General features: G+C 59.6%; 2 protein-coding genes and 1 long non-coding RNA gene across 3 annotated transcripts; all 3 read right to left on the bottom strand.

The window, feature by feature from the left end:
• Window positions 1–2,397: 2,397 nt before the first annotated feature.
• LOC132340391 (high affinity immunoglobulin gamma Fc receptor I-like) lies at window positions 2,398–5,069 on the bottom strand. Its single transcript, XM_059871396.1, has 4 exons — window positions 4,319–5,069; window positions 3,845–4,099; window positions 2,758–3,227; window positions 2,398–2,420 (listed from the first exon to the last, which is right to left on the bottom strand). Exons 1-3 carry the CDS (start codon window positions 5,034–5,036, stop codon window positions 2,872–2,874), a joined length of 1,329 nt encoding a protein of 442 aa, XP_059727379.1. The 5' UTR covers window positions 5,037–5,069; the 3' UTR covers window positions 2,398–2,420; window positions 2,758–2,871.
• Window positions 5,070–8,987: 3,918 nt separating this feature from the next.
• On the bottom strand, window positions 8,988–10,011 carry LOC132340280 (uncharacterized). Its single transcript, XR_009489829.1, has 3 exons — window positions 9,931–10,011; window positions 9,578–9,599; window positions 8,988–9,490 (listed from the first exon to the last, which is right to left on the bottom strand). It is a non-coding gene; the product is annotated as an uncharacterized LOC132340280 (long non-coding RNA).
• Window positions 10,012–10,829: 818 nt separating this feature from the next.
• Window positions 10,830–12,322, bottom strand: LOC132340396 (low affinity immunoglobulin gamma Fc region receptor II-like). Its single transcript, XM_059871400.1, has 2 exons — window positions 11,526–12,322; window positions 10,830–11,286 (listed from the first exon to the last, which is right to left on the bottom strand). The coding sequence occupies exons 1-2, from the start codon at window positions 11,821–11,823 to the stop codon at window positions 11,000–11,002; spliced, it is 585 nt and encodes a 194-aa protein (XP_059727383.1). The 5' UTR covers window positions 11,824–12,322; the 3' UTR covers window positions 10,830–10,999.
• Between the last annotated feature and the right edge of the window lie 3,106 nt (window positions 12,323–15,428).

The raw sequence follows: 15,428 nt of genomic DNA, 5'->3' as shown, positions 1-15,428 counted from the left end.
GCAGCCAGCACCTCAGGGTCCCCCCTGTCCCCTTGGCTTTGATTGTGGCAGCTTTAGAGCTGCTGCAGAGGTGAGAATTGTGTGGGGGAAAAAGGCCGGCCTGTGGTTTGCTCAGCCCTTCAAGAAGCACAAACCCCAAAGGGAGCCCAAGCAGTGGCTCTGGGAGGGCCTTTGATGGTTTTCAGAGCAGGGCTGGCTGGAAACTCCCCATGTAGTTGCAGCTGAGAGGGAACCAGTCTGGAAATGCAGCAATTGATCATTTGTTCCTCTTGATAAGGGACTGAGAGAACCACAGACTACTGCATATCCCACAAGAATCTGCTCAACAGCCTGACCTGGGACCCTCCTTCTTGAACAAAACCTACAGCCTTCTGGAACCTAATAGAAAGAATGTTTGTGTTCAGGCTGGGGCCATCAGATAAGAGGGAAAAGCATGGAAATATTGAGCAGGGGTTCTGCTGGCGGCCATGGTGGGGCTGTGGGAAGTGACCCTGTGTGGATTCCAGGTGTCCCCAAAGCTGCTCCATCCCTGCCCTCCTCACCTGAGGGAAAGGCTGAGGCTTTGCAGGAATTGTGCTGTAAAGCCACCAGAGGTGCTGCTGTGGGCCCGAGACCTGCCTGGGGTCAGGCGCTGCCTTCCTTCCATCCGGGATCATGGAGAGCGGCCGCGGGTGTTGGGCAAGGCATGTACCAGGCCCCGGGACACTGCTACGCTGCCAGTGGGCACTGGGATCCAACCTGCTGCCTTGGCGGCTTCTGCCCGCTGCCGGTGGTGGTGCCGGGACCGATTGGTGCCCGTGAGTTGGCCAAAGGAGCGATTTCCCCTCCTGCCTCCCGTGCGAGGCCGCCATGGCCCCTGAGGGGATGGAGCTCGAGTGGGGCGCCCCCTGCTGGCCGGGAGTGCTCCCTGCAGCGCCCCCTGCTGGCCGGGAGTGCTCCCTGCAGCGCCCCCTGCTGGCCGGGAGTGCTCCCTGCAGCGCCCCCTGCTGGCCGGGAGTGCTCCCTGCAGCGCCCCCTGCTGGCCGCGGTTATCACTGCCACAAAAACCAACAGCGCTGTGCGGGAGGGAAAGTTCTGGGTTTGTGTTGTTGGTTCTGTTCTGGTTTATAAATTTCCCAGGAAAGAGCTGTAATTCCTTTTCCTGCACTTTGGCCTGGCAGCCCCAGAATCTTTGAAATTAAACACGTCCTTCCACATGGGTCTTCTTTCCATTCCAGGAACGTTCCCACATTCCTTGGCAGATATTTCTCATTTAAATGAGTTGCCAACTCCTGAGTTCCATCGTGGATGGGACAGACACTGCAAAAGCAGACAAGGTCAGGGAATTGGCCACCTCCTGTTCTTCCTTTTAATCCAGTTTGGCCACCAAGGGCCCTCTCCCCAGGTGGCACTTCTGGTCACCCAGCCACTCAGGAGCTGGCATTGGCAGAGTGTCACACTGTCCCCAGTGTGCCATGGCTGACAGACTGATGGACAGACAGGGCCCTATCTCAGCAAAAGCAAGCCTGACCCACCCCTGCCACACACAGCTGCTCCAAAATGTCTCCAGACATCAAACTTTTCCTGTCTCTGACACCCCACCCTGTGCCATGGCCTGATCCCAACTGTCCTGGCAAAGGGGGAGGCTCCGGAACGCCCACAGGGCCTTTGTGACATCCTGGTGTGGGGAACAGGGCAGAGGAGGGGTTTGGGACAGGGGACAAGGGAATCCAGAGCCTCGTGAAGGCACTTTGGCCATAGGAGCAAGGAAGGCCCAGGGCCCAGATAGGTTTGGGAAATGTTTGTGGTTTGTTCCTTTTTGGTGGCTTTCCCTGGAAATTGTTCCTTGTGTGACAATTTGGACCCTGAACCTTGTTGCTGTTGCTGTTGGTTTTATTCTCTCTCGTTGCTGTTTCAGGAAATTGTTCTTCTTTCAGTCCTTTGGGATCTTTGTGCCCCCACAGGGAGGGAGAGGGGCAGTTTTTGGTTGCAGCACAGACACGTGTTGGTGCCCGTGGGTGGGGACCCCCAGTGCCCCCCAGTTCCTGCCAGTGTCACAGCACATTCCCATAGATGTCACTGGGTTCCCGCTGTCGCCCCTGGTGTCCTTGCAGGTTCGCGTAGGTCACCTGAGGATCCTGGAGGGTGGTGGCACGGGTGGACACTGCAAGAGACACTGGCTTGGGATCTGGGTGGGGTGACACTCGTGGGTGACGTGTCCCTCTGTGTGTGTCCCCCCCCGTACTCACCCCCTGCCCTCTTGGTGACCACGACGTGGGTGTACAGCACCTGCCCCTCCTCTGGGGGGGGCGGGGGATCCGGGGGGACCCTGAGGGAATAAAGGGGATGTGGGGAAGGGAGTGGGAGATCTTCGGGGTTTGGGTAAAAGGGGAGAGGGTGGTTTGAACCCCCCACTCACCTTTCCTGATTCTTCCTGGCAGCTGCAGAGGAAAAAGTGGAAGGGTGACTGTGGGGTCCCAGGTCCCTGACCCCTCTCAGGATTCCTGAACCCCCACGGGACCCTCAATTTCTACAGGACCCTCAAACATCTCTGGAGACCCACAGAATTCATGAACATCCCCAGTACCCCCAACCAAGAACCCAAAGCCCAGCAGGGACAGAGAGCCCCCTAACACCCCCGGGGACCCTGATAGAACGCCAAACATCCCTGTAGAACACCCCAGGACCTCCCCAAACCCTACAGGACCCCAAGACGAGGTCACATTTCTGGGGGCCTCTACAGGTCCCTAGGACCCCCATTACCCAATTGTCACCCACCCACACGGTGCCACCAGTGCCAGGCCACAATGACACCCACGAGCAGGAGCAGGAACAAAAGGGCCCCACCGACCCCTGCGGCCACTGCAAGAAACAGAGGGGGACACAATGGGGTCACCCATTATTCTGGGGGTCCTTCATTCCCTGGTGACCCCGTGTGACCCCACCTGTGACCCAGGGTGAGCCAGGTGTCACATCCAGTTCCAGCTCTGGGCTGAGTGCCCGGAACACGCGGTGCCCGTCCTGTCCCAGCTGGTTGGTGGCCACGCACTGGTAGGTGCCCGAATGTCCCACATCGATGTCCCTGAGCTCCAGGAGGGGACCCCGGGCCACCTCCTGCCCATTGTGCAGCCAGGTGAAGGTGACAGGGGCTGAGCCCACCTGCACTGAGCAGTACAGGGTCATGTTGTCACCTGGGCGCACCTGGTGTGCCAGGGGACCGGGGGTGATGGTGGCATTGGCCACGGGCACTGTGGGGACAGAGACAAGGCTGAGGGCACAGGGAGGGTCTGGCAGCCCAGGTGGGAGGAGAGGGACGGGGGAATGGGTGTGATGGGGATGTTTGGGATGGGGTCACACCACAGAGGGGTGAGGGGACAAAGGGCAGAGGCGGAGCGACCCTAGAACGGTGTCTGGGGCACATGGAGGTGCCCAACCAGGGGATCCGGGGGATATCTGGGGTCTCCCCGTGCCCATCCCAGCACTCACTGAGCACCGTGACGCGGAGCCGGGCACTGCTCTTCCGCACAGACCCCCTCTCGGAGCGCACCTGGCAGCTGTAATTCCCCGAGTGGGAGACCCCCACGCTGGGCACCAGCAGCTGCGGGGACACCTTCGGGCCCCCCAGCACCTGCCCGTCCCGGTAGAACACGTGCAGGAGGGGGGCTGGGGGCCGCAGGGGGCTGGGGGTGCTGAGGCAGCTGAGAGTCAGGGGGGACCCCAGGGTGGGCTCGGTGGGACCCTCCAGCACCGGCAGCGAGAAGAGCTCAGGGAAGGAGAGGGGAGGTGAGGACTGTGACTCTGAGTCTGCTGGGAAGTGGCTGTGGGGGTGTCAGGAGATTGGAGTTCCAGCCGAGGGGGTGCTCACCGTGCACTGTCACTGTCACTGCTGCTGACCGTGACATAAAGGACCCCACCAAGCCCCTGCAGCTGTAGCGGCCACTGTGTGTCAGCTGCAGAGGGGACAGGGACAGCACGGTCCCATTGAGGGACCCCCCCAGATCCTTCTCGTCCTGGGAAAATCGCACCTCGGTGACCGTGCGGTTCCACTGGCCCCGGCAGCGCAGTGTCAGCGTGTCCCCCTCCAGCAGCGCCCGTGCTGGCACCTGCAGCACCAGCTCATCTGTGGGACAGAGGGTCCCATCTCACTGAGGGGCTCGAGACAGGTCCGAGGTTTGGTGCCCGTGGCACCAGGGACATCTGGGGTGCACTGGGATGCACTGGGAGGTCTCTGTGTGCAGGGCAAAGGCTCTCACCATCCATGGGGTGTGAGGTCACCCAGGGAGCAGAGCTAAACCAGACCTGTCAGGGGCCACCCAGATCATTTAAGATCCCCTCTCACCATTTACGACTCTCACGGGTGGGCTGCGCCCTGTGCTGGGTCGGTCACATTCATAGGTGCCACTCTCGGTGACAGTGAAGTGGTTGTGTCCCTGCTGCCCCCAACGCTGCCCGTCCTTGTACCAGGTGGTGGCACTGACCATCCCCGAGCCCCAGCAGGTCAGTGTCACTGGGTCCCACGTCACCGCCGGCCTCCAGGGGGGCTCCAGGAGGAGCTGGGTGGTCTGGGCACCTGTGGGTGACAGGGGACACCAGCCTGGCAGGGCCAGCGCGGGGCTGGGGACAGCGGGGTGGGGCCATGGCATCCCCTGAGGACTCACCAGCGAGGCCGAGGGTCTGTGCTGGAAGGGAGAAGGGACAGGGCTGGGTGGGGTTGGCACCGTGGGGACTGTAGCACGGGCACACAGGGTGTGGGGATGTCCCCAATCTTTCTCTGTGGTGGCACTGGTGTGGCACAGAGGTCTCGAGGACAGGGACACAGCAGCCAACCCCTGCTCAGGCATGGGGACCCCATGATGGCATAGGTCACCCCCACCAGCCCCACGGCCACATCCCCATGGCCCTGTGCTCATGATCCCATTCTGTTGGCACCTGCCCCCATGGCTCATCAACATGGTGCTTGTCCCCTTGTCCCTGTCCCTGCATCCCTGTGTCCCTGTCCCCACAGCTACCCCAGGCCCAAGGTTCCTTCTGCCACATCCTTGTCCCCACATCTCCATTCCCCTGTCCCTGTCCCTGCATCCCACTTCCCACATTACTGTCTCCCTCTTCCTGTCCCCAAAGCCACACCACAACTCTGGTCACACTGGGCGCCATGCCCTGCTGGTATTGGGAACCTCAGGGGAACCCCTGTGCCCCCCTGTGCCCCCTCCCCTCCCCATCTCTGGGGTGTCAGGCCCGTGCCGGGGGCACTCACCCCACAGGAGCAGTGCCACCTTCCCGGCCATCCCGCTGTCCCCAGCCATGTGCACTGGCTGTCACTCGCTGCTGTGGCCACCGCTGCCCTGGCTGGCGGCTCTTCGGATGAAGGGGAAGGAAGCGAGGTCAGGTCTCACCCTCGTGCGTAGGTGGCACCTGGTGGGGGCAGGGTGGCCACAAGCTGGGGACAGGATGGGTACAAGGTGGGACATGGGGTTCCCAGGAGTGGGGGCCCAGGAGGTTTTGGGAGCCAGGGATGGGTGTCCCGGTGAATGGTGGGTCCCGGAGGAATGGGGGGTCCCAGGGACGGGTTCCCTGGGGAATCAGGGTGCTGAGGAGGGGGAGTCACTGGGAATGGGGGTGCCATGGGAATGGGGATGCCCAGGGCTGGGGGGAGTCAGGGATGGGAGTGCCAGGGGAATGTGGGCTCCAGGGATTTGGAGTCACGGGTTGGGGATGCTGGGGGAATGGGGGCTCCTGTGGGAATAGGGGTCCCGTGGGAATGGGGGTCCTGGGAGGATCAAGGTGCTGGGGGAGGAGGATTTCAGGGGATGGAATGAAACGGAGAAAGTTCAATGGAATGAGATGCTGGGCCATGGAGATTCTGGGCAATGTCAGGATTGGGATGAGGTCCCAGGTTTGGGGGGACACAAGGAATGGGTGCCCCATGTTTGGGTGCCCAGGGAAATGGGAGTGCCAGGAGTGGGCAGTGGCTGGGTGGGCACAGTGGTCCTTGCCTGGGTGTCTCACTCAGATTTTGGGGTGACCCAAACCTCAGCACAGCCCCACACCTGCAGCACTCCAGGGTTGCCCTGGGGGTCTCTGTGTCCCTGCCCCACACACCCCTGGGTCAGGTCCCCCCCTTTCCTGGCTCATCCATCCCTGGCAAAACTTGATGCTCAATCGGTTGAGACTAAATTACACACCCATAGAAAAAAAGCTAAAATTTTTCCCACATCATTATTTTCTTAAAAAAAGTACAAACGCATCAAAAATCAAACGGACAAGGTATAGAATGCTCTGGTTTATAGAATCCATTGCTTTCCCAACAAGTCACTCACAATAAAAACACAAACAAATCACAATGAAAGGAGACTTTTATTCCCTTTAGCAGCCCATTGGTGCATCCCACAGCAGCGTTTGCTTGTGGATGACACAGAGTGTGGAATGTCCCTGAGTGTCCAACAGCTCCATGGGATTGTTCCCTGCCTGCTGGGCAGCAACCCTGCCCCCAAGGAAGCATTTTCTTGGGCCATCTTTAGGAACTCTCCCCATTTTTCTCATTCCCACAATGAAACTTGATTGACTTCCCATGGAGGATGGGGAGAAGCTCTGTCCATCCTTAGGACAGTGCACAGGAATCTGTGGAAATGACTCAGGCTCTGATTGCCTGGTAAATCCACTCCAGCCTGCCCTGAATTCCCCTGCCTGGGCACTCCCTGCTCCTGCTGTGACACCCCTCTTCCCCAGCCCCTCGTGCTCATTATTTCCACACTTCTCCCTCTCTTCTGGTGTGCACATCCAGAACAGAAACGTTCTTTCTGGAAGGTTCCAAGGTTTTGTTCATGAAGGGGTGTCCAGGTCAGGTTTTTGAGCAGATTGTTGTTGTCCTTGCAGTAGTTTTGTGGATTTCACAGTCCCTTGGGCAAAGGACAAAATGATCAATTGCTGCATTTCCAGGCTGGTTCCCTCACAGCTGCCCCTGCAGGAGCGGTTTCCAGCCAGCCCTGCTCTGAAAACCATCAAAGGCCCTCCCAGAGCCGCTGCTTGGGCTCCCTTTGGGGTTTGTGCTTCTTGCAGGGCTGAGCAAACCACAGGCAGGCCTTTTTCCCCCACACAATTCTCACCTCTGCAGCAGCTCTAAAGCTGCCACAATCAAAGCCAAGGGGACTGTGGGGACCCTGAGGTGCTGGCTGCCAGCTGGGGCTGGGCAGAGCAGGGCTGGGCAATGGCCATCCCCGTGCAGTGGGGCTGGCCCAGGGCTGGGCCCCACCCTTGGGTGGCCACCCCAACCACATCACCCACTCCACAGTACACATCACTGTCCCAACACTAACACCACCATATTTAATCAATAATAGAATCAATCATGTAATATCAATTCATGTAATATCCAGCAAAAGTCAACTTCCATTCACTTGTTTCTCACAATACACACCAGTAAAGAACTGGTATTCCTGTTCCCACAGCTTTGCCTAAAAGCCCCATAATTTCAAAGTTATAACATCTCAGAGAGCAGGGGGTCGTATTTTCCATTCCAAGGGAGGTTCCCACCTTGTTCAGCTTCCTTGACAGAGCTGAACAAAGAAACACCATTTCTGCCAGTTTAACCAAAGAGCTGCATTTTTGTCCCAGCAGCAGGAAACCGGGTCCTGTGCCCCCTTGGAAGTGGGATGGGGAACAGTAAGCCACCTTACTGGGAGCACTGGGAGGGGGATTGCAGAGCCACTAACACATGGGGGTTAAGAGGAACAAGTCTGATTTGGATTTATGTCTCAACATATGCTACCCCTGAGGTGAAAAATGACTCGATGGGTTGTCCATGTGCTGGGAACCCTGTCCCTGGTGAGGCTTCACACAACAGAAGATCAGGGGAGAGAAAGCTTCAGTGATCGGGCTGTGAGCGACCCCCACTGGCTGGTGGGACAGATGCCCAGGAAAAATGTCTGGGAAAAAATGCCCAGGAAATCGGGCTGTGGGAGGAGCCTTTGGAAATAAATGCAGCAAACAGTGACACAAGAGGAGCGTTTTGCTTTGGGTTTCTTGGAGGGATGAGGGGCTTGCTCGGAGGGTCAGCTTGACCCTCCTCCCCTGTGGGATTCACATTCTCTGAACCTGGGAGAAGCAGTGAGAGAAGCAAAAATGATCCAAACAATTCTTATCTCATTTTCTGCTCCTGTGCTGTTCACAAGTGGAATGCATTGTGGGGGATTGTTTACCTGAAAGGAGTTGGTGATTGGATTCTGGTGTGAGTGTTTTCAAACCAATTGAATCCAGGTGTGTGTTTGTGTCGGGACTGATGGCTGAGAGTCATGAGATTGTGTGCAGTGGAGTGCAGTTGAGTGCTTGGCAGATTCAGTTCAGAGACAATATAATATAGTATAATAAAGTACTTAATTAGCCTTGTGATAAGATGGAGTCAGATGCATCATTCCTCCTGGACATCAGGCAAAAATATCACCGATGCTCCCTGCCCTAGCCTTTTCTTCCTTGTGGTCCTTCTTCCCTGTCCACACCCGTTCTTCCCTGCTTTTCTGCTTCCCCGAGCCAGCTCACTCCTGCTCCTCCTGGACGTTCCTTCATTGGTTTCCCGACGGAGCGGATGCTGCCTGAACCCACCCACCTGCTGCCTCTGCCACGTTTCCCCTGCTGCCCACAGCACCGAGCCTGCTGCACCTGCCCACCGCAGCACCAGCCCACGGCAGCCAGCCCAGAGCCAGCAGTGCTGCAGCACCAGCCCGCAGCCAGCCCGCAGCAGCCAGCCTGCAGCCATCGCTGGCCGATGCCAGAGACACGCAGGTGCCATCCTTGGAGATCACACCCAGCCACTCACAAAGGCCATGTGGGCTGGCTGTGGCTTGCAGCACACACACTCCATCTGCCCAGCTGATGCCCACAGAGCGCCCGGGCTGCTTGTGGTAACGCTGTCCCTGTCCTCTGTTTCTCTCTCTGTCCTTTTCCCTTTCTACTCCCTTCTCTCCCCCTTTGGTAAGAGCACTTACCCTCCTTCATCAAGAAACAGTGCTCAGATATAATATAGCCATGTTTGTGCTTCATTTTCATCTGAGAAACCTCTCAGAAGGAATCCTCCCCAACTCCCCCTTTTACAGCGGGATGGGACAGGGGTAGTGGGAGGGGGAATGGGGAAGCCCTGGCTGTACTGCAAGCACTGTGGGGAGAGAATGGGGCAGTCACTGAGGGTACTTGGGCACTGGGATGGGGCTGGGGAGGCCCTGCAGGTACGAGGAAAGGGATGGGGGAGCCCTTGGGGGTAGTGGGAGAGGAAATGGGGAGCAGAGGGTGCCCTGTGTAGCCTCCCCCTGACCCATGACCACCTCCCTTGGAAGGATGGGCAAGCACAGGAGCCATGGAGGGAGCACCCCCAGTGTCACCCAGTGCCTCCTGCTTCCCAGAGCATCACAACTTCTGGTGTAGATTGTCATAGATGTCCCTGGGTTCCCACGGTTGCCATTGCAGCTCCATGTACGTCGCCTGAGGATCCTCCACTGAGGGTGCCAGGGGCTCTGGGGGTGCCCTGTGGGAATAAGGGGGTGTGTGGAAGGGGATGGGAGGTGCTGGGGGTTTGGGTAAAAGGTGTATCATGGCTGGAGCCTGCACTCACCTTTGCTGGTGCCTCCTGGCATCTGCAAAGGAAAACTGGAGGGGTGACTTTGGAGACCCAGGGGCCCCCATCCACCCTTGGGAATGCTGAACCACCACCGGACATACAATCCCCCCCAGGCCCCCCTAACACCCAGTGCCCCCAGAACCCAGAGCCTGGCAGGGAGGGAGACCCCTGACAGAACCCCCAATATCCCTGCACGACCCTCCAACACCTCCCCAGGGCTCTGAGCCATGGTCACTGGAGCTCAGCCTCTGCCAAGCCAGGGGTTGTGGGTGCCGCCCTCTGGCCCTCCTCTCTCTGGGGCTTGTCCCATCCCTCTCCATGACCCCTGTGCCCCCATTGTCACCCACCCCAGCGGTGCCACCAGTGCCAGGCCACAATGACACCCACGAGCAGGAGCAGGAACAAAAGGGCCCCACCGACCCCTGTGATCCCTGCAAGAGATAGAGGGGGACACAATGGGGTCACCCATTATTTCGGGGGTCCTGAACACCCCGGGGACGCCTTGTGACCCCACCTGTGACCCAGGGTGAGCCAGGTGTCACCTTCAGTTCCAGCTCAGGGCTGAGTGCCCGGAACACGCGGTGCCCGTCCTGTCCCAGCTGGTTGGTGGCCACGCACTGGTAGGTGCCTGAATGTCCCACATCGATGTCCCTGAGCTCCAGGAGGGGACCCTGAGCCACCTCGTGCCCGTTGTGCAGCCAGGTGAAGGTGACAGGGGCTGAGCCCACCTGCACTGAGCAGTGCAGCGTCACGTTGTCACCTGGGCACACCTGGTGTGCCAGGGGACCGGGGGTGATGGTGGCATTGGCCACGGGCACTGCAGGGACAGAGACAGGGCTGAGGGCACAGGGAGGGGTTGGCAGTTGGTGTGGGGGGAGAGGGACAGGGGGGATGGGTGTGATGGGGGATGTCGGGGATGGGGTCACAGCACAGAGGGGTGAGAGGACACAGGGCAGAGGTGGGGGAACACAAGAATGGTGTCAGGGAGACATGGACATACCCAGGCAGGGGATCCGGGGGATCTCTGGGGTCTCCCCGTGCCCATCCCCGCACTCACTGCCCACCGTGACACAGAGCCGGGCACTGCTCTTCTGCACAGCTCCCCCCTTTGGAGCGCACCTGGCAGCTGTAATTCCCCGAGTGGGAGACCCCCACGCTGGGCACCAGCAGCTGCAGGGACCCCTGCGGACCCCCAGCACCTGCCCATCCCGATAGAACATGTGCAGGAGGGGGCCTGGGGGCCTCAGTGGGCTGGGGGTGCTGAGGCAGCTGAGAGTCAGGGGGGACCCCTCGGTGGGCTCGGTGGGACCCTCCAGCACCGGCAGCGAGAAGAGCTCAGGGAAGGAGAGGGGAGGTGAGGACTGTGACTCTGAGTCCTCTGGGAATGGGCTTTGGGGCTGTCAGGAGGTTGGAGCTCTAGACATGGCGGTGCTCACCGTGCACTGTCACTGTCACTGGTGCCGATTCCCAAAACTTCTCTAACGCCCAGAGTTCCAACCAGCCCTTGCAGTGGTAGCTGCCGCTGTGGCTCCGCTGCAGAGGGGACAGGGACAGTTCGGTGCCATCGCGGAGTCCCCCCAGTTCCTTCCACTCATGATAGAAAGACACCCTGGTGACCGTGCGGTTCTGCCAGGCCCGGCAGCGCAGTGTCACCGTGTCCCCCTCCAGCAGCGCCCGCGCCGGCACCTGCAGCACCAGATCGTCTGGGGGACAGAGGGGTCCTGTCACACTGATGGCACCAGGACCCATCACTGGGTCACACCCAGGGCACCAGTGGCCTCCAATTCTAACACGATGTTCCCCCACATTGGGATGTTCTGGGATGTCCCCAGAGCAGGGGACAGGCTCTGGTCACACACGAGGTGACCCATGGAGGAGAGCCCACCCAGAGCCCTTGGGCTCCCCGCAGGTGCCAGGCTGGGGACACCCAAACACCCCTCACCGTGTGAGACTGTCACGGGGGGACTGCGCCCACTGCCGGGCCTGTCACAGGTGTAGGTGCCACTCAGGGTGACAGTGAGGCAGTCGATTCCCTGCTGCCACCAGCGCTGCCCGTCCCTGTACCAGGTGGTGTCACCAGCGGTCCCTGAGCCGTGGCAGGTCAGTGTCACCTGGTCCCACAGCACCGGTGGCCTCCAGGGGGCTCCAGGAGGAGCTGGGTGGTCTGGGCACCTGCGGATGACAGGGGACACCAGCCTGGCAGGGCCAGCGCGGGGCTGGGGACAGCGGGGTGGGGCCATGGCATCCCCCGAGGACTCACCAGCGAGGCCGAGGGTCTGGGCTGGAAGGGAAAAGGGACAGGGCTGGGTGGGGGTGGCACTGCAGGGACAGCGGCTCACGAGTTACAGGGTGTGGGGGCTGTCCCAAAACTGTCCCCATGGGGAGAGCAGTTCTTGTGGGTAAACGTGTCTGGGTGGTCCCCAAAAGATTTGGCGTGGCAGGGTGACATGTCTGTGTCACAGCCACCCGTGTGCCACATCCCTGTGGCACAGACACATTGGGAACAGGGACACTGAGGCCACCGTGGGCTGAGGCACAACATGGGGACACTGTGGGCACCCCGGGCACGAGGACACCACAGACACAGCCCATGCTGGCCCAGGTCACCACCACCAGCTCAAGATCCCATCCCCATCATCCCATCCCCATGGCCACATCCTCACCGTTCTTGTCCCCTTTTGTCCCTCCATCCCAGTTCCCTTGTACCTGACCCCAGAGCTACCTGAGCCCAAAGGTGCCACTCCCCACATTCCTGTCCCCACATCCCCATCCCCAAATTCCTGCCCCATGTTCCTGTCCCCAAAACCACCCTACATCCCCAGTCCCACCAAGGTCCGCTGTGGGTAACACGGACTGGCACTGCTGGCCTTGGGGACCTCAGGGGAACCCCTGTGCCCCCCTCTGCCCCCTCCCCTCCCCATCTCTGGGGTGTCAGGCCCGTGCCGGGGGCACTCACCCCACAGGAGCAGTGCCACCTTCCCGGCCATCCCGCTGTCCCCAGCCATGTGCACTGGCTGTCACTCGCTGCTGTGGCTGTCCCCTGGCTGGTGGCTCTTTGGATGAAGGGGAAGGAAGCGAGGTCAGGTCTCGCCCTCGTGCGTAGGTGGCACCTGGTGGGGGCAGGGTGGCCACAAGCTGGGCACAGGAAGGGGACGAGCTTGGGTGTGAAAAGTTGGGACATGGGGTTCCAAGGAGGCGGGTCTCAGGGTGTTTGGGGAGCCAGGGATGGGTGTCCAGGGGAATGGGGTGTCCCAGAGGAATGGGGTTTCCCAGGGATTGGGTCCCAGGGGATGGGGATGCTGAGGAGGGGGAGTCACTGGGAATGGGGGTGGGCCATGGGAAAGAGGGCCCTGGGAGGGTCAAGGTGCTGGGAAAAAGAGGATTGCAGAGGATGGAATGAAGAGGAGAGGGTTCCTTGGGAATGAGGTGCTGGGCCATGGAGATCCTGGGGAATGGCAGGGCTGGGATGGGGGTCCCAGGGCTGATGGGATATAAGGAATGTGCGTCCCATGGTTCAGTTCCCAGGGAAATGAGGGTGCCAGGGATGGGCAGTGGCTGGGTGAGACCGTGGGTCTCAGCTCCTTCCCTGGGTGCCTCAGATTTTGGGGTGATCCAGAGCACAGCACAATCCCCAGAAGGTGCTGGTGGCCTGGGGGTCACCCCAGACAGATTCTGAGGGTCTCCGGGACTCTGTCCTCACACTCCCAGGGACTTTTCCCTCTCTTTTTTTCCATTTTTATCATTTAACCCTTCAATTACACGAGCCCCCAGTTCATGCCTTGATTATCCTGGAGAGCACCTGAGCAGTGAATGGGCTGGGGGCAGCCCGGGGTGGGGGAAGCAGGGGTGAGGGGTCTGCAGGGAGGGCTGGGCAGGCTGTGGGGTTGGGGGTGTCTGGCTGTGCCCCCTCAACACTTTCACTTTCTCTCTCCTGCAGCAGAAGGAAGAGGCCGTTTGACACCTTTGTCACATTGTGGGGGCAGGTTCTGTCCTGGGGGAGCACATCTGGGGGGCTCCCGTCCTGAGGGGATGCTGTCCTAGGGGGGACACATGGTGGCGCAGGGGGTCCTGTCCTGGGGGATGGCAGCTCTGGGGGGGGTCCAGACTTCTCCATTCTTGCTCATCTCCTGCAGGATCTGAGCCTCCAAGAGCAGCTGGGGAATGGAGCCCAGGGCAGGAAGGAGAGCCCAAACTCTGCTCCTTGAAGCCAGCAGCCACCCAAGGATGGGGACCAGCCCTGGGCCAGCCCCACTGCACAGGGATGGCCATTGCCCAGCCCTGCTCTGCCCAGCCCCTGCTGGCAGCCAGCACATCAGGGTCCCCCCTGCCCCCTTGGCTTTGATTCTGGCAGCTTTAGAGCTGCTGCAGAGTGGAGAATTCTGTGAGGGGAAAAAGGCCTGCCTGTGGTTTGCTCAGCCCTGCAAGAAGCACAAACCCCAAAGGGAGCCCAAGCAGTGGCTCTGGGAGGGCATTTGATGGTTTTCAGAGCAGGGCTGGCTGGAAACCCCCCTATGCAAGGGCAGCTGTGAGGGAACCAGTCCGGAAATGCAGCAATTGATCGTTTTGTCCCTTTGCCCAAGGCACTGAGAGAAACCACAAAACTACTGCAAAGACAACAACAAACTGTTCAACAACCTGACCTGAGGCACACAGGGGCATTTCCACAGATTCCTGTGCACTGTCCCAAGGATGGACAGAGCTTCTCTCCATCCTCCATGGGAAGTCAATCAAGTTTCAAGGTGGGAATGAGAAAAACGTGGAGAGTTCCTAAAGATGGCCCAAGAAAAGGCTTCCTTGGGGGCTGGGTTGCTGCCCAGCAGGCAGGGAACAATCCCATGGAGCTGTTGGACACTCAGGGACATTCCACACTCTGCGTCATCCACAAGCAAACGCTGCTGTGGGATGAACAAGGGGCTGCTAAAGGGAATAAAAGTCTCCTTTCATTGTGATTTGTTTGTGTTTTTATTGTGAGTGACTTGTTGGGAAAGCAATGGATTCTCTAAACCAGAGCATTTTATACCTTGCCAGTTTGATTTTTGCCAAATTTGTACTTTTTTTGGGGAAATAATGGTGTGGGAAAAATTTTTGCTTTTATTCTATGAATGTGTAATTTTGTCCCAACCAATTGGGCATCAAGTGTTGCCTGGGATGGCTGAGCCAGGAAATGGGGGGACCTGACCCAGGGGTGTGTGGGGCAGGGACACAGAGACCCCCAGGGCAACCCTGGGGTGCTGCAGGTGTGGGGGCTGTGCTGGGCTCTGGGTCACCCCAAAATCTGAGATACTCTGGGAAGGAGCTGTGACCCCTGTGCCCACCCACCAACTGCCTACACCTGGAAGTGACATTTCCCTGGGCACCCAACCAAGGCATCCCCATTCCTTGTGTCCCCCCAACCCTGGGACCTCCATCCCAGTACTGACACTCCCCAGGATCTCCATGGCCCAGCACCTCATTCCCAAGGAACCCTCTCCTGTTCATTCCATCCCCTGCAATCCTCCTTCCCCCAGCACCTTGATCCTCCCAGGACCTCCATTCCAACAGGACCCCATTCCCATTCCCCATTCCTCCGTTCCCACTGGAGACACCATTCCTCCATCATCCCCATCCCGTGACTCCAAATCCCTGGAGCCCACGTTCCCCTGGCACTCCCATCCCTGACTCCCCCCAGCCCTGGGCACCCCCCATTCCTCTGGGATGCCCCATTCCCCTGGACACCCATCCCTGGCTCCCCAAATCCCCTGAGCCCCCACTCCTGAGAAACCCCATGTCCCACCTTGTCCCACCCAGCCTTCTCCCCATCCTGTGCCCAGCTTGTGGCCACCCTGCCCCCACCAGGTGCCACCTA

The sequence above is a fragment of the Haemorhous mexicanus genome, chromosome 31, assembly GCF_027477595.1.
Source record: "Haemorhous mexicanus isolate bHaeMex1 chromosome 31, bHaeMex1.pri, whole genome shotgun sequence".
NCBI lineage: Eukaryota > Metazoa > Chordata > Aves > Passeriformes > Fringillidae > Haemorhous > Haemorhous mexicanus.
This window is presented reverse-complemented; position numbering and strand designations above follow the sequence as displayed.

Excerpts from the sequence above, each read along its gene's own strand:
- LOC132340391 (XM_059871396.1), bottom strand. The coding sequence starts at position 5,036 with ATGGAGATGTGGGGACAAGGATGTGGCAGAAGGAACCTTGGGCCTGGG. Across the intron at positions 4,100-4,318 it reads ACCCGTGAGAGTCGTAAATG|ATGAGCTGGTGCTGCAGGTG; the intron begins GTGAGAGGGGAT and ends TCTGTCCCACAG. Across the intron at positions 3,228-3,844 it reads AGTGACAGTGACAGTGCACG|TGCCCGTGGCCAATGCCACC; the intron begins GTGAGCACCCCC and ends CTGTCCCCACAG.
- LOC132340396 (XM_059871400.1), bottom strand. The coding sequence starts at position 11,823 with ATGGCCCCACCCCGCTGTCCCCAGCCCCGCGCTGGCCCTGCCAGGCTG. Across the intron at positions 11,287-11,525 it reads CCCCGTGACAGTCTCACACG|ACGATCTGGTGCTGCAGGTG; the intron begins GTGAGGGGTGTT and ends TCTGTCCCCCAG.